The following is a 25,002-nucleotide window of genomic DNA, read 5'->3' on the forward strand; positions in this document are numbered from 1 at the left end:
CAGCTTGGTCCATCCTGGACGTCCAGCGCATAGACAAGCAGGCACGTTTGTACACCTACCAGGCGTTAGCCACGCTCCAGCTATCGCGTTATGTGCAGGCGCTGAAACCTGTGCTTACACTACATACGACTACTGTGACCTATTTTTCAAGCGCCACGAGTCGAAGAATCATGCATCAGCATGGTCTCTCGATCGTCCTAGGAGGCCCAACTCAGGCTTCCTCGGCCCTTTCACCGCCCTTTCATTGACAATTTTGGGATCACCGACATGCGGTAAGTTCGAAACAGGACTTCGGTGCGCTACCGTTATGACTTTCCCTTTTTCTATGTCTACGGCTATGGGAACTGTTGATAGCGGTCTCATTTGTCTTCTCTTCCCGAACGTATTGAATGGATAGCAACGCACTTCACTCGTGCTTTGACTGTGAGAGCCAGAAAATTTTCACAGCAGTCCATTAGGACATGTCTGGATGAAGATTTATTAAAGTCGAAGGTTGGTCTAAGCCTGTGGCGTCAGGCGTATGTATGCTTCGCTGAACCCTGGACGAAGCCTCGGCATGCAGCGTCTCCGAGGTTGTTGAGGATTAGAAAATTCTGGGCCATCTGCGACGAACTCTCCCGGTCCTGCGTCGTACTTATAAATACCGCAATATTACAACACATGATCAAATCAGCGCTTTGACTATTTGCTCGGGTTGCGGCTTACCATTCTGAGCGTGAGCATTATCTTGAGTACAGTCAATTACCCCGAGGTGGGCCAGTACCCCGTAATGGGTCACCTACTGTTTACGGCGAGGGCTGGCATCGAAAGGCCAATAATGCTATGATATCATGCTCCAAAGCTTCGAATGGGAGCACAACTCCACCATATGAGGCTTCGAGCGCCCGCATTTGGAAGGTGACCCATTACGAGGTACTGGCCCACCACGGGGTAATTGACTGTACGCTGATCACACCACTGCAATGGTAAGTCTTCGGTCGAAGTCTCGAGGAGCAAGGGCGTAGATTATGATGCCCCGTATGGGGAAATTTGGGTCGCGGCACCGTGAGTGCCTGTCAGCCTTGTTGACAGCGCTGGAACAACCACTGGTTGGTCATGCCTTCCGGTTCCCTATGCCGATATGTCAGAAGGAAGAGGGCTCATACGGAGAAGAGACCCTCAACTGAGTCTGCCGAACTGGTTTCTTCTCCATCACAGTCCCACATCCATAAGACGAGTCCCGTTCGCGGCTCCATAGTCTCACTATGAAGTACGTAAATAATGGTGTGTAGGCGCTCGGGATGCAGAACGATATCTCTAGGCATTGTGGCGTTTGTCAGGTCCCTGGTCAAGCCGTTCCGCTTTGGCGCGTACTAATTCTTCCGAACGCTGAGCGGCATTTCCTGAAGCACTGCGCCTAAGTTGACTGTACGTCACCTGTCGACTGCTCTCCAACCTCAGTCTCTCTGCTCCTCTGCGCCTACGGATTTAGCGGACGGATCGTTGAGACATGTATCAGACTCAACTGGACCTGTGGTATTCACCATCGCATAATGTATGGAGCCTATCCTCTTCCTATGTCAGGTTTTCACGTTCTGTACATCATCTCGTCAGTCCACAACGGATCCTACATCATGGAGCTTGTCTTGTGTCTGTGCCCTTTAAATGGGAGACCCCGGCATTCATCCTATTCAAGCAGACAATCCCAGAGCAGCTGAAATAGATGTCGATACAAGGAAGGAAGGAATACTTGGAAGGGTATCCGACGAGCGTCACGGTGCTACTCGCAAGGACCGTGTCCAATATTTCATTTGCGCCTTCGCAAAACACCACCGGTCTTCTTTCATAGACCTAGATGGCGTACACGACCGTAGTCACACTCTGACCACTATTATTTTTGTACTCTCCAGCATGGTCGCAGTCAGTTTGTCTCGCACTATTGCAGTCATTGCATGTACTAGATGCCTCGAGTACGACGTCATACGTCTAACCTTGAGTCTTTTCTCTGTTTCAGGCTTCCCATCGGACCTCTTTCCAGTCTTTCGTTCTTCGACCACCATATATCGCCTCAAGGTTTCGTGCCACAGAGTTTCAGCGTTTCTCGTCAGATGCCATCTAAAACTGTGCCATATCGCACAACGGTGAGTGACTAGACCAGGTCTCCATCATCATACTGTGCGGCGCAAAAGATCACGGGGCACATCATCGTTGTTTTGCGACGTGACGCCCATCATGTAACAACCTTTCTCGTTCTGGCCGCTCTAGTTTGTTCTGAAGTGCTCATATGACGTGAGGTGGGAACAAAACTCGTAGGACCTAATTGTATTCCGTTGATAGACGCGTGGAGGCAGACCAGGCCTTGCGGCCGTACGAGGTGCAAGATCCGTCATGCCTGGGGTCGTGCGATTGCTGCTGGGCGTAATGGTCCGGAAACAGAGCCTAACAGTCGAAGCTTGACGTCTACAATGACGATGTGGACCCTCAAGACCTGAAGATGTTAGGAAAATCTATAGCCTCATTTCATCATTGGAGGAAATTCTATCCTTTGCCCATCCTGCGCCCTTATCTCTCCGCTACTTCTCCGTCTTATGATAACTTGAAGCGTCCTCAGTTTGTTTATCCCCCATACATTAGCGGTGACCGTGACCAGTAAGTTTAACAAACAGTAGGAGCCTTCCGGGAGCCGCACATCCCAAATCATCCCATCCAGCCCCTGCTCGAGTCGTCATATCGTAGTTCCACCACGAATATGGACCCGGACATCGGCGAGCGCATCCTTGATTTGCACGCCTCTCTCTCCTCAAAAAGACGTCTCTGTTATCCTTGACGGCTTATTAAAGAACGGCCGGGAAGTAGATGGGTCATTATACTCCTGTGGACTCTACGTACTTCGTAGGACCTAGGAATGCCAGCTACCTTTACATGCAGTCTGACTTATGTGGTTGACCGCTAATTCAAGAACCACTCCCGCAGATAACCTAGAGATATTGTATGAATCAATAGAGAATTGAGATCGATATGGTACAAACGGAGAAAGCGCAAGGAATAGAAAACGTAATATAGTCCTCGACGTACCCTATAATCACTCGAACCTACTCCACATCCCCGCGCGCACCACACAAGGGAGATACAGCAGACACCTTCGGCTTGAAGCTCCCCACGAGACCTCTCTTCGCACACATTTCGAGCCTGATGATCTTCTCATCCATGCTCAACTCCTTTATTCCGTCCAAATCATCCTCCTCTCCAGGTGCCGACGTAGGAGCAGCAATACGCTTCCGGCGAGTGACTTCGACGGTGCAGGAAGGCTCTGGGCAGATTGTCCTCGAGTCCATGCCACTGTCGCAGCCCTCACAGAGGAGGTGACCGCATGGGTGAAGCTTGAAAGAAGCGATGCGACGGCAGTAGCTGCATGACCCCTGTATATGTGTCTTTCCGGCGCACTGTCGTTCCCTATCTAACATGGCAATGGACCTCACTCCAGAAAGCAGTCCCCTTCGCTTGGCGTTGTTCGCATGTGGCACCTTTTCGTCGTACAGGGAGAACCAAGGTAAACCGGCTTCGATATACGACTTTGCAGAAACTGGGCACTCAGGAGGTCGTCGACCTGTTACCTGCTCATACATTGCTGAATTGAGGACGTGCACATGGACTCTTGTAGGGTTGGACTGGTCATATGCAGCGGGAGGGAGTCTGTCGCGGACGATCTTCTGAGTGATGTTGCCGCCGGCAGAAAGGCCCAGAGGTTGGTAGGGACCGCCGCCACGCCAACGGAGGACAACGTGCAAAGTGTCCTCAAGCTGGATATTATAATCTGGACAAGATCGGTGATGTTAGCCAATGCAACCCCACAAACGAGGGCTGCCTACCACACAAAGTTCGTCCGTCTTCAAGTTCGATACCGGCGTAAATGAGACGCTGTTGATCGGGTGGGATACCCTCCTTGTCTTGAATCCTTGCTTTGATGTTGTCGATGGTATCCGAAAGTTCGAGGTCGTCCAGAGCGAAGATTTTCCCCGTGAGGGTTCTTATGAAAACTATATAGTGGGTTTGGTCAATAGATGCCATCATATTGTGGGATTATCTGAAACGGTACGTTTGTGTGCTTTGAAGCGTACAATGATGCTGCTTAGATTAGTGTGAAACGGCTCCTTGCTCTTCATATGACGGACGCTAGTTACGACACCATTCGTGAGACTGGAAAACATTAGGTTCAAATATCTGTTACACTCACCGATCCGGCTCGGCTGTCATGGTAATGGTGTCTCCTTCTTTGAGTCCGTGTTCTTTGGGTGTCTTGTACATGTCCAACGAAGTCCGAAGCTTTCCGTGTAGTTGTTCAAATGAAACCGTGCTGATGAACTTTTGGAAGACATCGAACTGGATTCCACCGATATGCTGTTGACAGAGTTGAAGTATCGTAAAGGAGGACGAATAATGTTATCTCGCAACTCACCTCTTCGCCATTGAGTTGGCCTTCTATAGTGTAACCGCTACCTAAAGGCATCGCGACGAATTCTACGAAGGATGAGAAGGAATGAGAATGTTACCCCGAATGGCCTGCAATCGACATACGCTTCACTACGCCAGGTGACGTGCTGATACCATCCTGAGATTGGATAGAGTGAATTAGTCCTCAGTGGCATCCTCCTAGTCACTGTACCGGCTCACCAGCCACCTGGGAGAGAACGCACCATGAGTTATCGCAAGAATCATACACATACAGTATGCCAGAGTAAAATATACATACGGTTGTCCTCCGGAACAATTCACTACCACGTAGTCCTGCCTCTCATCGTGTCGGACTTCTGACCTGGGATGTCCGGTCAAAGCATTGACGTCTCCCACAGAAACCTTCAGGGCATATTCGTTGGACTTGCTAGAGAAGTTCATCCACAGAGCTTCTCGCTGATACATAGACTAAACACCAAAGTATAAAGGGGTTACTGTGCTCAAAGATATCGATGTCAACAAGTAAAAGAGACCAACATACAATGAATAAGCCTCCTTGTTTGACGATAGATGGTGGGAGTGTACGTGAATAATCTGCGACATTGCTGACCGTACGTTAGCAGGTTTTCAGACGCACACGACTGATCCGACTCACTGCAATTCAAATCGTCCATGGCTGGGAGGAAGGGGGTATTCCTTTCCATTGTCTTAATAATGTTCCTGAGTCAGGAATGAAGATATATATAAAGCGGTACGAAGACATTGTACCAGGTGCTCTGACTGTCCTATGAGAGCGCGTCGAGAGTGTTAGTCGTGAGCGTAAGTAGTGATCATGGATGGCCAACCTATGGAAAGATATACGAAGGTCCTTGTCCATCAGGACTTCGTTGCCATCAATGATCGCTTCGTCAAGAACAGGACTAGGTTCGGCTTTCCTAGGAAAGAAGTGGCGATTATAGTAGTCCACCAGAGTTTGGTCTCTGCAAGTTGCAGTGTGATCAAGCAGGTGTAATTATGACAGAAACAGTGTTACTGATATATCTATGTCTCCTGTAGAGCTCGATTGATTCCTAGTAACCCGGACGGTGTAGGTTTCAGGCGATTTGACTATAAGAGGGGTCATTGTCGGAGCATTCCGACCTGTAAACAGAAACATATGAGACGTCTCTTCGTCCATAGTTTAGAAGGAGAGACACCTTTTGCGACATAAGCGGCGATAATCGCATCGCGATCCAAAGGAGATCTGAATGTCCCGACTTCGAAGAGCTCGCCGTCAGGGTTCTCGATGATAACCGTAGTTAGTCCTGCCAAACTATTGCCCGTTTGCCTCGTTAATGACCTGACGCCGGTTCGGGTACCGTTCGTTCGAGTCCGACGTGTACGGTTCATATGGGGAGGTATGGCACCGCCTGTAGACATAGTAAACTTGAAAAATCCCTGCTCCGTCAGGACGTGGTTAGGACTCGGACAAGTCGACAGAACTGAGGCGCTAATAAAAGATTACATCATATCCTGCCCTGTGGCGGTGGCATATTTTTCGATGGCCTTTGTGGCGTAACTGGCGTTCTTCCAGACCGCGTCGCTCAAGCCTCATGATTATACGCTGGGATACTTCTCATGTCAAGAGGGAACGGTAGAGGAGCTAATGAAAGATGCTGTTTTCTGATATTTATTATCAAATCCGAACGAGAACCTCTCACTTAAATGTGAGCGAATTGTAGTTCCAAGGAAGTTCATGCATAAGAAAGAAATTGTAACTAGGTCGTAAATACAACAAAAAAGAACTAACTATAGCACAACCTACCTTTCTAGTTCTACAGCCCGCATGATAGCAGCAGAACACTCTCTTCAGTTAGTACGAATGTAAAGCGCACTTTGTACGCCTATGTGGCTCGCCCGCCACAATGCCTCAAGATACACCGGCATCGCTCACAACTGATCCGCGAAGATAGCGTGGTAGCTCTCAGCTGTGAATGGAGTCATGCGCACGCAATCAGTCACGGCATATTCCTCCGCGGACAGAAGGGGCTTACCCTCAGAGCGCATCTCCCGAACAGTAGCAGGTTTCGCCGGACTTCCGTCCTCCTCAAACATGACCATTCCCGAGTACTATTGACAGGTGCCACGCAAGCTTCGTCAGCTACTTCGCGCGACCGGTGATATCGAAAGCGCTAATGAGTGCTTACAGTGAAGGGAGGCTGTTCGGAAGGAAGACAGTAAGGGACGTGGACGCCCTCCGCAACGGACCACTCTTTGCCGGGTTCCGGGGCGTTGAGAATACTATAGCCAGATCGTTGTCAGAAGCAGGTCGAATACTGTGCGTAGCAATAAATGCTTACATGGCGTTTTGGCTTTCCATCGAGGGGTCCCAGTCATTGAAGTTGAAGGGTGTGAGGAGGACACTAATAATAATGGTGTTCAGTTGCCTCTAAGCGAGTTTAGAAATGGGTGACACAACTTACGCAGAGGTGGCGACATTGGTGAGAGTCATCGCTAAAAAGAGCAGACAGGACTCGTCAGGAAGGTGCTAGGATGTAGAGACACATGTCGAAACTTACGCGAATCCTCGGCCCTGGGAATATGGTGCATGCCGAGATTGACCCAGGCGACGAGATCCTCCTGGTCAAGCGATTCACTGTAGGGAAAAGAATTGGTGCCTTGCTTTACCCCGTGAGACAAATACTACCGACTCACCCATCGAAAAACTTGTAGAAGTCAACGGCTGAGCGAGAAAACGACTGTGAGTTACATAGGCTGCAGATACCGGTAGGTGGTAGTACGTACGAGGGTCTCCAGGCAAGTTAAGGTTCCACATGCTGGAAGACGAAGGCTCGGTATCCTTCCTCCTCGAGATGCCGAGGTGTTGCTTCGCAAAATTGACGTTCTTCTCTGTGCGCTTCGACTCCAAGTTCGTCTACGAGTCTCCGGTAAGCCTCCAGATACAACTGACTGACAATGGTCTGACCACACACCAGATGAATCGCGCTGACACCAGGATGAATCCCATATCCACGGGCTGGTGAACAATAATGTTAGCCTTCAGACATCTCTATAAATAAGTATGATAGCAAGGAAACACTCACAGTTACCCCACCGGTTCTTCGCGGCCTCATTGGTAATGATATACATTCCCTCATAATTATGAGGATAATCCAACAAACTCTCGTCCTCTGTCTTGAGCAACCTCCTCCTGATAGCTTGCTGGTGGACTTCTTGACCCCAGTCGTCTTCGAAGAAATCAGACTTGATGACTTCGTTCTCGAGTGAGACAGCCATGAGGGAGTTGGAGGTGCCGTTGATATCGAAGTCGACCTTGTAGTTACTGTGGCGTCATGTGGCATTTTAGGTAATGGCGGGACAAGTGGATGAGAAAGACAGGATGACATACATGATGTGGTCGTGGAGAGAACCCACTAGGAAGAAAAGTCAGTGAACCTTGTGATAAGCCAAGCAGGCCGGGCGAAATAACTCACTGAAGGTCTTCCGGATTTTCGTCCCGTAATCCATCTGAGGGTCGTCAAACCATGCGCCTTGCAAGTATCTATCGAAAGCAATGTCATAAGCCAGCAGGTCCAAGATATTAACATTGAACACATACCCGGAAGCGGACAACCGGATTTCTATCGTCCCATCCAGGTGGAAGTTGTAATCGAACAGATAATCGTAGTTGCCAACCGTGGAGATTGTGCGCACAGTCAGTTCGAAGCCCCTGACGGCCTATCAGAAGAGATCAGAACGTGATCAGCGATAATATTGGGCCATGAAGAACTAAAGAGAGGTCAGCTGACCCCCATTTCGTTCAAAAGGTATCCAGTATGCCTAGTGAGAGGCTTGCCGATATCACGTTCGAAGACACATATGGCCTGTTCGCGAATGCTAGACCCAGTGGCGGTATGGACGGCAGCAGGGATGAAGTGTGCATCGGCAGGGCAGTCATAACCAAGAATGAGGTCACGAGTCTGTGGCGGATATGTGTTAGCTGAGTGTTGTTGTGTAACATTGTACGGCTCACGTTAGTTCCCTGAATTGCAGCATGCACCATCAGTACTAGCGTGATTGTAAGACGATGAGTTGTTACTTGCCATGCCGAAGCCACGGTCGAGGAAGACTGTGCTGCTCTGATGAGGGTCACTTCCGGCTGCACAACGAAGATTGTTCAGCATATTTCAAACAAACCTAACAAATTTTCAATACTTACAGTACACAGCGAGAGCCTCCTGGGGAGCGAGCTCGTAAATGATACGCTCGCCGCGGAAGTTGATATCCCAAAGACTCATGCCCTGGCAGAGAGATTTCGCACCAGTCAGATCATAGGGCAAAGACTACAATGGGAACAACTGACCATGTCACGCTCAAAGTTAACGAAGAAAGACCACCCAACTGTAACGACAAGTCTCGTCAGACCATTTGCAGCACATGGTTGAGAACGTGGTATCCAACGTACGCCAGCTCACGAATCCCTCCTTCTTATCTACCTTATACCTCGGACCATCAAAGGAAACACTCTTCGGTCCGGCACGTTCATCCAATTCACGTTTGTTTCCTTTCCGCTCACGAGTGGCCCATGTCTCATCACCCGGGAGGTCAGCACCAGACTTAGCGTCTTCGTCGGGGTGAGTGCTACGCTTGAGGGTGCCGTTGTTGAAGGCTTCCATAAATTCCGCGGTTGATCGGAATGACTGGCGATTGTAAACAAGGCGAATCATCTTCAAGAAAAATAGCTATCAGAGACTTCTCAATGTATAACGAATGACAAAGGCTTACATGCCATTCCTCCGGATCAGACGAGGTGAAGTCGGCATAGACTATCAAGTCATCATGGTCGGCTTTCAAATTCAAAGGGGTTGCAGAAAGGGCGACTCACTGTACATATCCAATGCTTTCAGATAGCTTCCTGGTACATTCTTCTTCATCTGCATCCAAGCTCTCCTCCACTCGCCATCATAACTGAACGGCGTGGACATCCCAACCAGCAGCTCCGGCTGCGCAATAGGGCCACCCGTATCGCCGCCGGTATTCGGATCCCAGGGCGCAGCCTTGCCGCCAAACAATTCCATAGTCGCGTTTTGGATAGGGTTCAGCAACTTGGCCATGAACTTGGAATGCAAGGAGCTGTTAGAGGGGAAGAGACGAGCGGTGTATGGAACCTCAGGACGGTGGTAGATGTGAGTGAGGGGCTCGAGAGTGAGAGAAGAAGAGGCAGCGAGGGTGAAGGAAGTAAGAGGGGATGGGAGAGGTCCGAGGAGGTATTGGCCAATGGTTGGCCTGTCGCTCGCTCCATGGTGAATGAAGATCTGGCGTGAATTTCAGTCAACATGTCTAACGTGAACGACGAGAAGACTAGTCACCTTCGCATACCGTTCAGGGATATCACCGTTTCCATCAACATAGCTGAGAACGTCCGCCTTAGGTGGGGTGAACGCCTCGATCAGGTAGATCGAATTATCGCTACGCCACCAAGCCCACAATCCCTCAGGATCCGGTTCGCACGGCAGCTCAAAAACATCACAACTCACATATCCGTCGCATGCATTCCCCTGGTCAGATTGAATCCTCTCTCATCGTCCCAAACCCAGTTCCGAATCGCCGTCGCCTCATCGACATCCAAGTTCTTCCACACATTCCTATGCGGCGCTTCCACCGGGATAGGATCCGCCGACGCACACGATCCTGTGAAGTTCTCGGAAAGAACGAGATTGGATCCTAGGTCTCCATCAAAATGAGCGTATCGACGAGTCTGTGAGTACGTGAGAGCGACCAAGGCGAGAGCAGCAGTCGTAAGCAAGAGGAATCGGCGAGGCTTTGTTAGTCGAGGACGATCCTGGCCATGTTTGACGGTCGAGGCAGCTTCATAGGATGCATCGTCCGCCGGCAAAGGCTGGTACTTGGCTTCTCTCTCCATCCTCGAGAGTCCTCAACAGTCGCTAAGAGGGTCCTGAGACGTGTGGAAGGGACTGTGGGGAGTCATCCATTCTTTATACCGAAGCAGAGCGCTTATCTGACTGTGACTACCGGCCATCCACAGATACAGCAGAATTTTTAGACAGTGGGCGCGCGTAGTCTCCACGAAAGAGATAAGGAAGAGGACGAATTCTGGGCCTACCAAATTTGCCTCATGTTCGTGGAGGGTTGATTACGGTAAGGTACGCCGTAAGGCGGATGCGATAGCTGCAACCGTCCGTTCCCGCCTAGAGGATGTGGCGCACCCCGCCGTATTGACAAAGGGAAGTGTGCCACAGGGGTTATCCACGCATGAAGTACCTTGACCGACGGCAAAGGATAAAGCATCTTTTACACAGAAATATATACATCTACAACACACAAAAAATACAACGAGCCAAGGATGACAATTTGACCGTCACTTCGCACTCAAGTATCACACTGCAACGTCGGTCACGTACATGCATACTCAAGCTGTAGCTTGCAACGACCGACATGCCGCCTCAACATCATTCGCCAAAGACATCACAAGCGACAAGGAAGGGGACGTGATAATTGCCTTCTTCCATAGGCGTTGACACTCCTTCCTTCCTTCCTTCAGCATTGCTGTCACAGACTAACTCACACTTTTCCCGGTAGGGCCCTCACATTCATGAGCCGTACTACAGCAAGGACCCAGAGGCGAACAGGGTATGCGTGTAGTGGTTAACCCTTTGGAGCCTCCGCCAAAACTCGGTTCCTGACAGGTGAAGGCTTGAATTTACATCGCTACAAATATCCCTACTAGTAATAGACCATGTTTGTTCGAATAGGCCATGCTTGATAGGACATATTTGTGGTGATGTAAACTTTTACACCCCCCGCAGATTTGGCCGGTGGAGCGATGATTATCAGTGCTACAATTATGCTCTGATCCAATGCAAACTTTTCCTAGGGATCTGACATAGAATGCAACGGTTCACATTCGAACAAGCATGGTCGACTCTGATGTAAACCGTTGCATTCAATAGACCGTGAATTTCTGACCTCGCTATAAGCCTAACGGGACGCGAAGATTGGACAGATCGCCGTTTTAAAGTCGTTCTAAATGGTTGCAGATACCGTGGGCCGAGAATCATTTTAATTCAGAGTTCGGTTGCCGATCAGTAGGTCTAGCTCTAAGATCAGGAAATTACCGTGCATTCTCCAGGATACTCCAGTGACAAAAAGTAACTGGAACTTAGAACATTTCTAGACAGGTCACGACGGTCAACTGAGAAAGTTGTGTGGCGGAAGCAGGAGGACCGGCGACTGAACGCGCCACCGAGTTGAACGCGTTTCGAACCGGTACACTCGGGCCGGGGCAGGACGCGCGTCGCGTCGCAGGCAGCGCTCAGTTTCATCCAAAGCTTTCACCTCATCATCCCCACCGACGCCCTTAATCCCTATTCATCATTTGCGATGGCTGACGTTGAAATGAAACCGTTGGAGGAGAAGAAAGAGGAGGAGAAGGAAGAAGAGGTCCCCCCACCGTCACCAGTTGCAGAAATTAAATCGAACGCAGGCCTCATCGAACGCGCGGTGTCTACTCTCGAACCACGGTTTACCCATCGCGTTCTGCGAACTTTGACATCGTTGAGGAAAAAGCTGGATGATAGGGTACTTTATGAAGCAGTCTCCGAAATTTACCCAGCAGGTGCGTCAGGAATTTCTATATCTGTTCATTTGTCTGACATCTATTTCCTACCCGCTATGATATACGACTCCAGAGTCCTCCGTGAAAAGCGCGCTGTTCAAGTGGATTCCAACTCCTTCGTCAGAAGAGCAGTCCATGGATGTTGATGCTGCTACAGACAAGACTGTCGCAACCATTGAACCGGTTCCAGAAGTCGAATTCTATCTTCGACTTCTGATCCTGCACCATCTCTTGACGTCCCAGAGCACTTACGGCAAAGCTATGGAGCTCGTTCAGGAGACCGTGCAGAAGATGCAGGCTCTCAGCCGTCGAAGCATGGATCCTGTGGGTGCCAAGATCTGGTTTGTCGTGGAGAGAACATACGAGCTCACAGGAGAGCTCTCGGATGCTCGACCGCAAGTGCCACATTGTTGCTCTTCATTTCTGGATGCTGAAGCTATTGCTATATACTAGACTGTTCCTCGCCGCCCAACGCACTGCCTCTCTTCGCCATGATGACGAAACCCAAGCTTCCCTGATTAACTGCCTTCTTCGTTCATACCTTCACTACTCCCTCTACGACCAAGCAGACAAACTCGTCTCGAAAACCACCTTCCCGCCTTCTGCTGCCAATGCCCAATACGCCCGCTACCACTACTATCTCGGCCGTATCAAGGCCGTTCAGCTCAACTACACCGCCGCACACACAAATCTCCAACAAGCTATCAGACGTGCCCCGCCACCGAAGACCGCTCCAGGATTCTGGCAGGCTGCCCACAAACTGTTCGTAGTCGTGGAGATGCTGATGGGTGACATTCCGGAGAGAAGCACTTTCAGACATCCTGTACTCGAGAAGGCTTTGAATGCCTACTTCGAGATCGTGAAAGGTGTGGAGTGCTGTATAGTTTCATGCTGACCGTTCCTGAAAACATATCATCAACATCTCTAGCCGTCCGAACAGGATCCCTCTCCGAATTTCAGACGACCCTCTCCACTCACGCCTCTCAATTCGAAAGTGACAAGACTTACACTCTCATCGTCCGTCTCCGGCAAAATGTCATCAAGACCGGTATTCGTCGTCTCTCTCTTTCTTATTCCCGCATATCTCTCCGCGATATCTGCGTGAAACTGCACCTCGACTCCGAAGAAGACGCAGAGTATATCGTTGGCAAAGCTATCAGGGATGGTGTCATTGAGGGAAGGATTGTGCACGAGAAAGGGTGGATGGAGTGCGGTGGTGCCAAGGGTGGCTATGGACCCGAAGTCAGCGAACGGTTCGGGCGGAGAATCGGGTTCTGTTTGGACTTGCATAATCAGAGTGTCAAGGTACGTATTGTTTTACGCGTGTGCACCGCTACATGGACCGTGGTGCTCACCATGATACTGTGTGCAGGCTATGCGTTATCCACTCAATGCACACCGGAAGGACTTGCAAGCTGCGGAAGGTGCGCGGGAGCGTGAGAAAGAGTTAGCGAAAGAGATCCAAGAGGGGGATCTGGACGAAGACGATGTAGGTGGTGACCTATGAGGCTTGAGATTGTAGTTGGACCTTTTGGTGTGCGTTCGAGGCATGATACTATACATTACAGGTGTACGACGATTTGCCATAACAGATCCAAATCTTAGAACGTGAATGCGCACTCCTTCAGCGCAGCAATCTCCTCGAAAAGGAAAAGAGGATCAAGAAACTTTTCTTCATTCGGGAGGGTCATACTTCGTAATTGCCGGCTGCTGTCGGTGGAAAATTTGCTTAGATGGCGAAAGGTTGATGGGATACGGGACCCGCTGATAGTATCGTATCGTAAGGAGGATATACTCGGTCGGTCAATGACAGTAAGTGACCTGCAGGATCTGTGTGTGAATGAGACTGAAGGAGAAGAAATCGAGTCAGCTCGCGGTTCGGCTCTGGTAACCCCAGACAGACGAGGCGGGACACGGTGCGATTTAGCCTCGGACTAGTGGTACCCTTCGAGAAGTATAATAGCGATTTCTCCGAGCAGGGCTTTAAAGTAAGACCATGCATCGGACTGAACACTGAGTTTCTGCCCGAGGATCTTCAAGGGGATCACGCCACGTGGACGTTTCAAATTTACACGGGCAGACCCGGACGGCCTTTTGTTCGACGTATTTGGCAAGCCCCTTGTGCGCTCATCTCTGAGACCAGCCATTAGGGTGGCTCGCATTTCCCCTTCTTATATCCCCTCACGCCTAGATCTTCTTGAATATGTCTCTCATGTGGGCTGGTCACCACTGGTGTAGCAGCAATATCGTGATGCTCGGCACGACGAAGCCCTCCTTGTAGAAATTAGATGAGAACATGATCCATGACTCTAAACCCAAACAGAAGTTATCAAAGGGTGATAAAGACGGTGCAGAGGTGTACATATATTGTCCAGAGCATTGACACCTCATAACTGGGAAAGCAAAATCCAACGTCGTCGGACACTCCGCCGTCACCCAACAACCTTAAGCCTTTCTTGACTGCGTCCTAAGCCAACGAAACAATCATCGGCAGGGCAGGAGTGACGCTATTTTCAATCATTGGCATAGCCACGTTACCGAGTTTCCAAGCGATAGGTTTGTTGGAAGGAGAGAAGCGGAAAGTTGAGACGAGGAGGGAGAGGACTATCTCTGTCATCGAGCGGCATATGTTAGCTGCGATTGGCCTGGGCATCAACAAGGTAAATTGTGAACAGACTCACTCATCTCCATCTGAGAAAATTTGAAGCCGCTATGGTGGAATAATACAGAAGTCAGCTACTTGTCACGCCAAGATACGAGGTCGGAGACACTAACATGCAAGCTCTCCCACCGCCCAAAAACGTTAGGCTGTCCGCATCGGCCAAAAAAGCTTTCAGTACAAAACTGCTTCCTACTACAGAGAGTATATCAACGCACAGATTAGCGTACACACCCGGAATCTTCGCCTCCGTCACGCTTTCTGGCAGCTGCTTCAAGAATCGCTCAGGCTTCCACTCTTTGGCGTCGGGGCCCCAGATTAACGGGTCCGTGTTGATGGCCTTTATTCCGACGAATACAGTGGTGTCTTTGGGTATGAAGAGCTCGGAAACTTGTGAACTGCCCACTGTGGCCGGGGTGTCGAGCGGAACTACGGCGTCCTTACGACAGCTTGTTGGGGAAGATAAACTACGTCAGATGGGAGGACGAGACGGTAGGTGAATAGAGAGGTGCGTACATGCGGGGCATGGTGGTAACGGGAGAATATCTGGTCCAGAAGACGGGTCAGACGGAAGTTGGAACCATTAGTTAAGGGTAGCAAATCTCACAGTCGGAGTGTTTCGCGACAAACGGCTTCCAAATACGGCAGCTCATGCAACGTGTCGTAGTCCAAGTCTCCGGAATCGGATGACTTGTAAGCGTTCCTTACCTCCTCCCGTAACCTGTCCTGTACGTCCTGATGTTCGGAGAGGAGTTGTAAGATGCGAGCTAAGGCAGACGAAGTAGTGTCCATTGCGGCAAAGATGAGAAGTCTGATAACGTTTTAGGTCAGAATGGCCAGATGAAGTGTCAAGATGATGATGGAGAGGGGGTCGACGTACGACATCTGCGCCAAAATCTCCGACTCCGGCAGCCTTGCATCCTCAGAAGCTGACATGTTGGCTTTCACTGCGGATGAAGACACGTCAGTATCTGTACAAGAAAATACATCAGGCCTGTTGTATGACCGCCTCTACGCTTACACATTATAGACATGATATCTCTTCCCTCTGCGACTTGATGCATGACAGCATCATCTCCTTTTTCTAACGCCCTCTTTTTCTCCTCGAAGATCCTTGACGAATTTACGTGCATCGCTTCAGAGATCTCTACCAGTCGATTCAAGTCCTTCCAAGGAAGTGTTCTTGCCAACCATTGTCGGACTGGGGATGGTCCGAGCTCGGCTATCCAAGGGGCGAATTGTCTCCAGAATAACATCCTTGCATTCGTCGGCCTACCCATATTCAAATCATATTGGCAATTGGTGAGCGCTCTAAGAATATTGCGATGGGTTGTATAAGGAGGAACGTACGTGTATTCCCTGGCTGCTTCGGCATACTCATTCTTGACACCCTCGTCGAGAGCGTCGAAGGAGTACCCCAGACCACCCTGGCCGATCAGTTCCAATGCTATGCGACTCATCCAGTCCATGATGTCCAGCTCTTGCGGACCAGCGGAGACCTTGGTCCTGAATACTTCACACAGCTTTGGAACGGAGAGGACGGTATGTAAGGACAAGCGATATCTGTGATGGCACGAGAAACTAAACGCACTCACCTGGTGGCTGATCCTATAGAAGATGGGAATCACATAGCGCATGTGTTTTGTGGAGAAGACTGGGTTAAGCAGCTTGCGCTGAAGCAGACAGGAATAATTCAACGTCTAGAAAATGATAACACCAGCAACAAATCATTGTCTCACCTGGCGGCGATGATGTTCGCCTACAACGGAATAAATCAATTTGTCGCAACTATTTTCCGAAGAAGTGTTAGAATACGCACCCAAAGTCGATGTCAAACCCATGCCGAAGATCAAACGGTTGCCTCTGGATTAAATAAGTTTCATGAATTTGGTCGTGAATAAGAGAGAACGAGGAGCATACTTGATGAAGGGAGAGCTCTCTTCGAAAACATCCTGATCCTTGATCAGAATGTTGTAAAGAGCCTTTGGATCACTTATGTACAGCTGAGCATCCTGTCAAGGTTAGTTTTAGTTAGCATTGGCACGCACACTATATGAGCGCTAAAAGATAGAGCAAAACTCACACCAAACAATCCCCAAAACCGGATGACCCTTCCATAGGTTTGAACTATATCGGCATGGAACGACCAGCCGTTGACGTCAAAAATCTGTTTCAGGTTACCTGAGGAATTTCACTCAGGTAGGCATCAAGTGTCAAAACGGACGGGCAGGTGAGACTCACCACTTATGAACGAAGCTACCGGTGGGCCTGGGATCCTGCGGAGAGGAGCCTGCCTGATCCAACGATGTGCTACTCTTGCCACAAGCAATCCTGCATAGAACAGAGGCAGGTAAAGAAATATCTGCGACGTCAATACCATGATGTTAGCAGGTCAAAAATATCGTGGTGACAAGAACAAGAAGCAGACTGTGTGCTGGGCCCCATCCGCGGGGCTTTGCAGGCCCCTTTATACAGTTCGCATAGTCTGTGAGAAGCTCGATTATGCCGGTCCGATGGACGAACGGCATGAGTCTGACGATACAAGGTCGTAGTCAGTTTGGTCAAGTGGCAGTGGTACCCACTCGAGTCCGGAACAAAGTGAGAGCGGCGTGAGTGGTTTGTCGAGGCGGGTAGGGTCAAGTAATGTCATCACTGGGACGAAGAGAACCGTGGCACCCGAGAAGTCTATGCGTGGAAGTCTTCACCGGTCATTATGACTACCCGAGAAGCGTCATATTGGCCAGGTCGTCAGTGCGGCGAAGACAGCCCATTTAAACATAGCAAACTCCGAGTATTGCCTCAGCCGAGCTAGAGGAGTCAACATCGAAGTATATGTAGAAGACAAGAGAAACACGGCGTCAAGGATGATGAAGGTCAATCTCCTAGCCTCGAGGCTGATAGTTCTGTCATAATAAAAGGAGTATGATGGAAGATACGGGTCGACTTTGAAGCACAATGGAGGCAGCAACGACCAGCTTGCCAAGGCACTCCCGTTGACCATTTGTATCCACGCAAAAAAAAGTGAGTCAGATGGCAGAACTCTACTGAAAATCGGTAGCCCTAAATGAGCCTAAAAACCTTTTCAACCAAATCATGAACGGACAATAAGTACTCAACGTTGAACCACAAGTCGCCGACCCTCGGAAGTCACCTGACCGTGTCTCGACTGTTGAAACCATTGAAATATTTGAAGAAAAACATACACATACAATAAATGAGTTGGCTCGCGCTACTGCAGAAGTGTACGAGCGATAGGGTCGTGTGCAAGTGATATGGTCCTAGTAGTAGATGGGCATGAGAAGGTGAGTGGATAAAAGCAAGCTGCAAAATGATGTCGGGTCTCGGGTGATTCTGAACCTCGTGCACGCGGTATTGACGCGGTAGGCCTTTCCAAAAATCCATCTTGAACGCTTGAACAGTAAACCGTCGTGCCAGCATGGACGACCCTGACTTGTTTCACCAAACATCACTTGAGGTCAGGCGATAGTAACGCGTCAAACAGCAAATAGCAGACAGCGAGTACTTAGATCAGTTGCCACAGTGGCGTTGATGATGTCTTGATGTCAGGTTTTGATTGGCGGAGAATTCCGAGGGGACGCGATCGTCGCGTTCGACGCGTCGCGGTCGACCCCGCTTCCTCTGTACTGAGACCACCGGCATCACCACTGAGGCATCCTTTCTTATTGTACCATCAGCCTGTGAGTTGGCAACAATGCTAATGAACTTGCACTATATTAACACAATACCCCATCAATTCTAGCTTATAATCAATCCCCGGTCACATACAAGCAAAACGTCCCCAATCAGCATCCAGATTATTTTTCTCCTCTTTATCTCACAGAGTCGCACTTCACACATAACATTATCGTGAGTTTAGTCCAGAACTTCACCTGTGTTTTTTCTTGGACGCACACCTGGGGAAGGATGACTACAGAGTAGAATTTTGAGAACATGGCCGATAGCGCACTCTGGCGGAATGAGTACGTCCTATGTCATGGTGTAAACGCATCCAAGCACGCACACAACGCGTTTTTGCCGAGTGTTATGTCTTGTCCCTCCTATATGGGATGCTACACTGCGCCATTGTGGTAGCAGAGAGTCTTGCACTGTCAAGGATTATCCTTCACTCAATGTCTCTTCCCTCCGAATTTCCATCATGTGGAACTGACATTGCGATTTTTCCTTCAGATACTTCTTGCCTGCTTTTTTCTTGCCATCTGATTCATGCCTTCTCGCACAGATCCAAGTTCCTTTAATACACCAGTCGTCCATTCGCAAAGTGTGCCCAACCCCGGTTTCCCTCCGGGCGCTGCTTCTCAATCCACTCTGACCGCCTCTGCACCCACTATATTGGGATTTCATCCAATATCGCAACATCAACTACCCTTTTCCCAACCCATGGCGCCCCCAGTGTCAACGAACTGGTCGGCTATATTCGATAGCGAGAATAATCGTAGGACCTCGCGAGGGGACAGACCTCTATCCGATCAGGAATTCCAAGCTCACATCCACCAACAAACGCATTCATCGGCCCAAGCGCAACACCCTGACACTGTGCAGTCTAACGCAACGCTCACTCAAGCAGCTTACGGGCATTATCATTCAACCAACCAATTCCTGGCCCAAATGCCTCATAATCAAACGTACCATCCGCGATCTGCCTCTTCTGGTGTAACTCACCCCCAATCGTCTGGTCAGACCATGCAACGCTCGGACCCGCCATATGGAGACTCAATTCGCTCGACTCTCCGTGAATTTCTCCTGGGATTTGAGCGGAACAACGCCAGCGAAATCCGGAAGCTTACAGACCTTATGGATGGAAAGCTTACGGCGTTGGACGAGAAGGTCGACTCGATGAAAGTGGTACAGTTAGATGGCCTCAAGGCGGTTCTGGGGAAGTTGGATAGACTGGAAAAGGTTGTGGGCGTCAAGGAGGCTAGGAAGGCTAATAGCAGGGCTCCGACGGTGGGGGTTGATGGTGGTAGAGACAAAGGTGGTGGTGGCGAAGTCGAAGGTAGCGCGAAGGCTTGCAAGGAGACAACGTCGGTTTGGGCTAGACTGGACGGTATCGAGTGTGATGTACTGGAGCTCCTGGAACGATTGCGAGATCCACAGGCTGGCAGTGAGTAAACACGTCTTTTCCCTGCATGGCTCCTTTTTCTGTGCATACATTCCTTTTCTTCTTGCGAAGAGACTCCTTGGCCGAAAGCGCATACATCCGATATATGCCTTCGTTACTCATGGTCAACTGTATTTTTATCCTTTCAGTGCCATCCTCCCCTCCCCGACCTACTGTCATACACCAAGATATGGCTACCAGTCCTGTGCCGGAACCTGAAACTGAACAAGAGCTGCCGCCACTGAAAGGTATATCTCGCTGCTCGTACGCCATCAGCACTATCCTGGGCTAAACTTGCCTTTTTCTTCATCGCAGTCTATACTGAAACCGGTATCGATGCTCAATCTCCGCCTCCTACTATGCCCAAGCCTGTAGCTCGAACTCAAACAGCGGCCGAAATTGACCCTATGTTTCGACCTTTCCGCTTCCAGTATCAAGGTAAATGAGCCCGGAAGTCTGTGTCTAGGCTCGTTGACTATATGCTAACTGGTGGTTTTCTGCGTTATAGGTCCCAATGCAGCAGGTTTGTCGCGTTTGAGATTCACACACCCTCGTTATGCAGGACCGGAAGGTGGAGACACATGTTTAGAGTTTTGTGTGCTAACTTTGATTTACTTCTTTCATAGTCGTTCACGGACCACGAACGCCCGCTCAGAGACCTCACGTTGGCTACGGTATGTCTACTCGAGGAGTCCATCTATTCTGCAGGGTGCCTACGCTATTGCAATGTCTGCTTATTTGCTGAAGCTGTACCCAATGTGGTTTCAGATGTGTCTACGGACTACGCACGCCCTACGCCAGGGCCCAGTTCCGCGCCCTATGATCGTACCAGTGATGATGGCTCCAGGTTCGGCTCGCATAGTGGGTACGGTGACGACGACGCCACTTTGAAGACGAGAGGTCAGAAGATGGTGCCTGTAGATTGGTCGAAGACACGGAGTGAGGCGCAAAAATATAGGGGTGCTCATGACTCCCTAAGTGCACGACGTGAGTGGTGCTTTGTTTTTCATGGAAGGCGAGGTACAGCGGCCAGCGTGGAAGCGAGCCGGGATAGGGTAGTAAACTGCTACACTGTGACATGGGGTCACGCTTGCCTATCCTGACTTGCTTCCACGTTGGAGCATGTATGCTAGCTTTATGGACCAAGGCTGACGGTTTGACCTATTATCTTTAGATGACTCAGGCCAAGATGTGTACGATGGCTGTAAGCAACAGCCCCAAGCACTGTGATGAAAAGTCAAGTCTGATGTGTTTGACCACACATGACAGATGCTACCTCATCGCGTGCAAGCACGACGCCTTTTCGAGAACTGTCTCCGTACCCGCACGATACCATCGACCCTTCGCTAATAAGTGCACCATCAGTTCCTTCTGGCGCGCACCTTTCTCGTCATTTGTTTTCTCCCATTTATCCTAATTTCTGCCATTATTCTGCAGCCCCAGAAGTTCACAAACCAGATGAACCTTTACCTTCACCATCACCGACTCCCTCTCGCACTCCTTCCATTTCCCCCCCTCCAAGCCGCTTTGCCCCTACAGGCGTCGTGCGCGGAGACGTGACCCCGCAACCACGGGCACCTCCTGAAGTTGTGCCGTCGTCGGTTTCGCCTCAAGTGCAATGCTTTCCGGAACGATGCTCGCCAGTCGCACAAACAGAGATTCCAGAGCTGAGGGTCAATTCAATCCTGCCCACCAGCGCCCTCTCGTCTCGCGAGTCCTCGGCGGTCCGTGACATACTCAATGTTTCCATTTCACCTGTGTCCTTGAAACAAGAAGCGATTCTTCCTCCTTCCAACCACATCAGCTCCGTGAACTCGGATTCAGAAATGCTTCGGCAATCCACGGAGCCTACGCCTTCCTCTCCTCGACTACCTGCGCAACTACACATTTCCCAGGATACTCAGGAGTCTACGCTCCCAGGTCCTCCATCCAGATCACGGACTAAGACCCCAGCAACGCAAGCCCAAGTTTCACCGAGTACTTCCGCGGTTACACGCGTATCCTTGAATACACGCCACCGTTCCAGAACCGCTGGTACACCGGAGACCACGGTCAGCACAGAACTGACCAGGGTTTCTGTGCCACCATTCTCATCCATGCCACTGTCGAAAACGTCTCCAAAAGTCTCTGTTCAGCCGTTCTCGAGATTTAATGGTGACGGTCGGGAAGTGGTCCAACTTACTGATTATACTCGTGCGGCTAGTGCGAGTACGGGCATGATGGACGACCAGGACGACGATGATCATACACACGCTCCTGTCTCAGTCGGCCTGGGAGAGGCGTCAAAGTGGGAAAATGCGAGTGAAAGTGGGTTCGGGGCCGGAGCCAACTCTGGATCCGCGGTTGGGACTGGGTGTGGGCCAGCTGAGTTCGAGAGGGAGTCGATGTCACCGTTGACAGACCTGAGCGAGGAGGAGATGGAACCCGCCAGAAAGCTACGAGAGAGGCGCGTTGCATCCAGTTCTGGTGCCGCCGCGAAGACATTGAAGGGGAAGAAGAGGAAGTTCGCGGAATTCGACGCGGACCAGAATAGGTCTGTTTCGGCACTTGGTTCTGGATCGGCGAAGGACCGGACCAAGTCTCAGAAGAGTAAGAAGCAGCGAAATCGCAGTGCTCCGCCCATTCCCCCGCCCAGTAAGGAGAGGATGAAGGAGCTCCTGGGGGCAGACGGAAGGCTTGATTGGCCCGTGAGGATGGACGGGACTGATGCGGTGAAGAAGGATAAAGTGAGCTATCTGTGGTCTTGCCTCATTTGCCATGACTCTCGCTAACATGGCCTTGACAGCATATCCAGTGCGAAAGGTATGTGTTCATCTCTCTCAATAGATGGTCGAACACTCAGTGCGATAATCTGGCCGTAATTGTGGCTGCTACTCTAGATGCAATTTGTGGTACCATACTGTCTGTGTGGGCCTCTCGGCAAGTACCCAGATTGACTGGGATAAATTTCACTTCGTCTGTCCCCTATGTAAAGCCTTCCCGTACGTGCCATATTGTAATACCAACGTCAAGCCTTATCACTGACTACATTGATATCCACATAATTATCATCATTCCCGCACTACAGCTCGGAAGGTTGGTGCAATCGTCTTTTTTCTGCCCTCAGTATCCAAAATATCCCACTTAACTCTACCTTTTCTTGCTGTTACAGCTACCGAACGTCAAAGTATTCCGGAAAGAAAAGACATGTGCTCTCGCCCAGATTGCCCCCACCCGAAGAACGAGGGGGACTACTTCGTCGAGAAGATTATCGGACGACGATGGATCATCGGGGATCCAGAGCTCGACCAAGACTTTACGAAGGGAATGTACGACCAGCACCCTCCGGAAGTGCTTGCATCCAGCAAAGGCCGATTCATATGGCTCATCAAGTGGATTGAGTACGTTCCATCCTTCTGTGGCTTGAGCTCCAGTGTGTAAGACTGACACGGTTCTTTCTTTCGCAGTTGGGATTACAAGCAGGCAACGTGGGAAGAGGAAGAGGAGAGCCACAAGCAGTATATTCCCGGATTCGAGAAGAGCGCGAAGAAGGAGAACCTTGGGAAGCAACTAAAGAGCAAGTATCAGCCGGTAATCTTGAAGGAGGCTAGAAATGTGGGATGGATATGATTCGCTACACGGCACCTACGCTCTGGCAAGTTTCTTCGGTCGCGGTGGCCGGCCGATTTTCGAAACAGTCTCATTGACTGTTACTTCCTATGTTCGATGTTTGATGGGCCAGCTTTCAGTCCCTCTTCATGTCGTCCAGCCTCACGAGGATTCTACTTGCTCAGATTATTCAGTTTTCTTGCACTTCTTGTCGCGACACATCACCCTACCATTCGTTGCCGCATAATTTCTTGCACCTCCTTGCGCTTCCGTTCCTTATCACTGATGCAATTCTCAGGCCGCTACTTCTTGGTCATCATTATACCTACCACCGTTACTTATTCATAGCACACACACGGGATGCTAGTCTCACATCTTCTGCGCGTCTGTTCTATCGTCGTCGTTTCGCTTTCATATTGCTTTCTCCAGACCTGTATGCGCGATATTTTTATCTTTCGCTATCCACATAATATACAGGAATCTACTATGCTTCGTGGCCCTCTGCCGCCTACATGACCTCGAAATGACCGTCGAGCTCTCGAACTCTGCCGCTTGGTGAGTGAGTTTCGCTGCAACCCCGCTCTTTGAACGAGCTAGTGACGTCACCGTATGACAAGGGCCTCAACGAACGTCATAAACTCCACCCGTTCCAGGAATATTTATGGACGCTCGAACACTGAGTATATAAAGGCCACTGCTCCTCACAGCGTCTGAACAATCACAACATCACCCAAACACCCTCTTCTGAACAAGACACTCCATATCTCATCCGTCTCTACTTACAATGTCTGGAAGTACCGGTAATTCTGTTAGCCACGGTGGTCTGGCTGGTAAAATCAAGTACGTTCTGTCGTTGTCACTTCGATTATCCAGCCAATGCTGACGAGTGGTATCCTAATAGGGGAGCAGCCAACGTCGTGCACGGTATGTGGCGCCACAACCATGATTTACATTTACATTTGAGATAGTTCATGGACCCAACACAAACTAATACGCATCTGCTGACTTTACTTAGGTGTCGGTGACCAGATCCGTGGCACTGCCATGGGCTCCCTCGGAGACTCTGACCAAGAACAACACGCAGCGCTCGCTGCCTCCGGACGCAATGAAACCTCCCAGGGCATGGGGCAGCTCTCCAACCGCCCCACTGGCAGTACCAGCATGGGCACCGGTCCAGGTCTTGGTGCGGGAACGACCGACGTCGGAAGGGGGTCAGTGGGATCACAGCCCTCGGGCGACATGTACAGGTCGGGGGATGCTGCAGCGTACTCCGACGGTGCTGGGGCGGGAGTGAATGACTCAAACTACGGGCAGGGTGCGGGAGCGGGCACGGGTGCTGGCTATGGTTCGGGAGAGGGTACAACCTACGGTTCGGGAACAGGTGATTCGTATGGGCGAGATGCAAGACCTGGTCAGGAGCAGCAGTTTGGGACGAGTGTGAGGGGCGCCGAGCCACAAGGTTACGCGGGTGGGGGAAATGGTGGATATGTCCAAGGCGGTCCTACTAACAGCACAACGACGACGGGGCAACGGCCCCAGGATAACTTCCAGAGGGACAGGTTCTAAGAGATGTTGAGAAGGTCAGCATGA

At 50.3% G+C, this 25,002-nt stretch overlaps 6 protein-coding genes across 6 annotated transcripts; 3 read left to right on the forward strand and 3 right to left on the reverse strand.

The window, feature by feature from the left end:
• Window positions 1–2,818: 2,818 nt before the first annotated feature.
• Window positions 2,819–5,875, reverse strand: STEHIDRAFT_119697 (uncharacterized protein). The gene is given in 14 exon segments (XM_007301794.1): window positions 2,819–2,957; window positions 3,055–3,793; window positions 3,849–4,016; window positions 4,076–4,152; window positions 4,214–4,377; window positions 4,436–4,497; window positions 4,555–4,590; window positions 4,709–4,711; window positions 4,728–4,899; window positions 4,973–5,036; window positions 5,087–5,138; window positions 5,200–5,216; window positions 5,277–5,571; window positions 5,628–5,875. 12 exon segments carry the CDS (start codon window positions 5,306–5,308, stop codon window positions 3,072–3,074), a joined length of 1,569 nt encoding a protein of 522 aa, XP_007301856.1. The 5' UTR covers window positions 5,309–5,571; window positions 5,628–5,875; the 3' UTR covers window positions 2,819–2,957; window positions 3,055–3,071.
• A 213-nt stretch (window positions 5,876–6,088) lies between these two features.
• Window positions 6,089–10,481, reverse strand: STEHIDRAFT_75722 (amine oxidase catalytic domain-containing protein). The gene is made up of 22 exons (XM_007301542.1): window positions 9,948–10,481; window positions 9,780–9,879; window positions 9,296–9,725; window positions 9,196–9,236; window positions 8,876–9,137; window positions 8,774–8,811; window positions 8,630–8,711; window positions 8,505–8,569; window positions 8,220–8,390; window positions 8,030–8,148; window positions 7,905–7,972; window positions 7,820–7,844; window positions 7,515–7,753; window positions 7,404–7,447; window positions 7,216–7,345; window positions 7,126–7,153; window positions 6,990–7,066; window positions 6,894–6,924; window positions 6,771–6,833; window positions 6,618–6,711; window positions 6,465–6,540; window positions 6,089–6,398 (listed from the first exon to the last, which is right to left on the reverse strand). The coding sequence occupies exons 1-22, from the start codon at window positions 10,331–10,333 to the stop codon at window positions 6,361–6,363; spliced, it is 2,607 nt and encodes an 868-aa protein (XP_007301604.1). The 5' UTR covers window positions 10,334–10,481; the 3' UTR covers window positions 6,089–6,360.
• A 1,330-nt stretch (window positions 10,482–11,811) lies between these two features.
• Window positions 11,812–13,553, forward strand: STEHIDRAFT_52754 (diphenol oxidase-A2; the record flags this gene model as incomplete). The annotated part of the gene is made up of 5 exons (XM_007301447.1): window positions 11,812–12,046; window positions 12,120–12,445; window positions 12,483–12,912; window positions 12,975–13,351; window positions 13,419–13,553. The coding sequence occupies 5 exons, from the start codon at window positions 11,812–11,814 to the stop codon at window positions 13,551–13,553; spliced, it is 1,503 nt and encodes a 500-aa protein (XP_007301509.1).
• A 772-nt stretch (window positions 13,554–14,325) lies between these two features.
• STEHIDRAFT_119701 (cytochrome P450) lies at window positions 14,326–17,129 on the reverse strand. Its single transcript, XM_007301795.1, has 15 exons — window positions 16,947–17,129; window positions 16,789–16,886; window positions 16,626–16,717; window positions 16,525–16,568; window positions 16,445–16,464; window positions 16,301–16,378; window positions 16,056–16,228; window positions 15,727–15,977; window positions 15,586–15,652; window positions 15,313–15,516; window positions 15,222–15,251; window positions 14,924–15,154; window positions 14,822–14,854; window positions 14,728–14,756; window positions 14,326–14,656 (listed from the first exon to the last, which is right to left on the reverse strand). Exons 1-15 carry the CDS (start codon window positions 17,083–17,085, stop codon window positions 14,514–14,516), a joined length of 1,632 nt encoding a protein of 543 aa, XP_007301857.1. The 5' UTR covers window positions 17,086–17,129; the 3' UTR covers window positions 14,326–14,513.
• A 1,974-nt stretch (window positions 17,130–19,103) lies between these two features.
• On the forward strand, window positions 19,104–23,815 carry STEHIDRAFT_138069 (uncharacterized protein; the record flags this gene model as incomplete). Its single annotated transcript, XM_007301796.1, has 14 exons — window positions 19,104–19,827; window positions 19,974–20,072; window positions 20,140–20,262; window positions 20,333–20,347; window positions 20,451–20,498; window positions 20,593–20,813; window positions 21,001–21,028; window positions 21,094–21,198; window positions 21,262–22,550; window positions 22,610–22,626; window positions 22,704–22,805; window positions 22,892–22,899; window positions 22,976–23,204; window positions 23,271–23,815. The coding sequence occupies 14 exons, from the start codon at window positions 19,104–19,106 to the stop codon at window positions 23,431–23,433; spliced, it is 3,171 nt and encodes a 1,056-aa protein (XP_007301858.1). The 3' UTR covers window positions 23,434–23,815.
• A 381-nt stretch (window positions 23,816–24,196) lies between these two features.
• STEHIDRAFT_154632 (uncharacterized protein) lies at window positions 24,197–24,978 on the forward strand (the record flags this gene model as incomplete). Its single annotated transcript, XM_007301797.1, has 3 exons — window positions 24,197–24,252; window positions 24,314–24,336; window positions 24,428–24,978. 3 exons carry the CDS (start codon window positions 24,197–24,199, stop codon window positions 24,976–24,978), a joined length of 630 nt encoding a protein of 209 aa, XP_007301859.1.
• Between the last annotated feature and the right edge of the window lie 24 nt (window positions 24,979–25,002).

The sequence above is a fragment of the Stereum hirsutum genome, assembly GCF_000264905.1.
Source record: "Stereum hirsutum FP-91666 SS1 unplaced genomic scaffold STEHIscaffold_4, whole genome shotgun sequence".
Lineage (NCBI taxonomy): Eukaryota > Fungi > Basidiomycota > Agaricomycetes > Russulales > Stereaceae > Stereum > Stereum hirsutum.

Excerpts from the sequence above, each read along its gene's own strand:
- STEHIDRAFT_119697 (XM_007301794.1), bottom strand. The coding sequence starts at position 5,308 with ATGGACAAGGACCTTCGTATATCTTTCCATAG. Across the intron at positions 4,498-4,554 it reads GTCACCTGGCGTAGTGAAGC|AATTCGTCGCGATGCCTTTA; the intron begins GTATGTCGATTG and ends CATCCTTCGTAG. Across the intron at positions 4,153-4,213 it reads ATGACAGCCGAGCCGGATCG|CGTCCGTCATATGAAGAGCA; the intron begins GTGAGTGTAACA and ends TGTCGTAACTAG.
- STEHIDRAFT_75722 (XM_007301542.1), bottom strand. The coding sequence starts at position 10,333 with ATGGAGAGAGAAGCCAAGTACCAGCCTTTGCCGGCGGACGATGCATCC. Across the intron at positions 7,754-7,819 it reads TCTCTCCACGACCACATCAT|TAACTACAAGGTCGACTTCG; the intron begins GTATGTCATCCT and ends ATGACGCCACAG. Across the intron at positions 6,925-6,989 it reads TCCCAGGGCCGAGGATTCGC|CGATGACTCTCACCAATGTC; the intron begins GTAAGTTTCGAC and ends TGCTCTTTTTAG.
- STEHIDRAFT_119701 (XM_007301795.1), bottom strand. The coding sequence starts at position 17,085 with ATGGTATTGACGTCGCAGATATTTCTTTACCTGCCTCTGTTCTATGCA. Across the intron at positions 15,517-15,585 it reads GAGATTTTGGCGCAGATGTC|ACTTCTCATCTTTGCCGCAA; the intron begins GTACGTCGACCC and ends AAACGTTATCAG. Across the intron at positions 15,155-15,221 it reads GTTACCACCATGCCCCGCAT|CTGTCGTAAGGACGCCGTAG; the intron begins GTACGCACCTCT and ends TTCCCCAACAAG.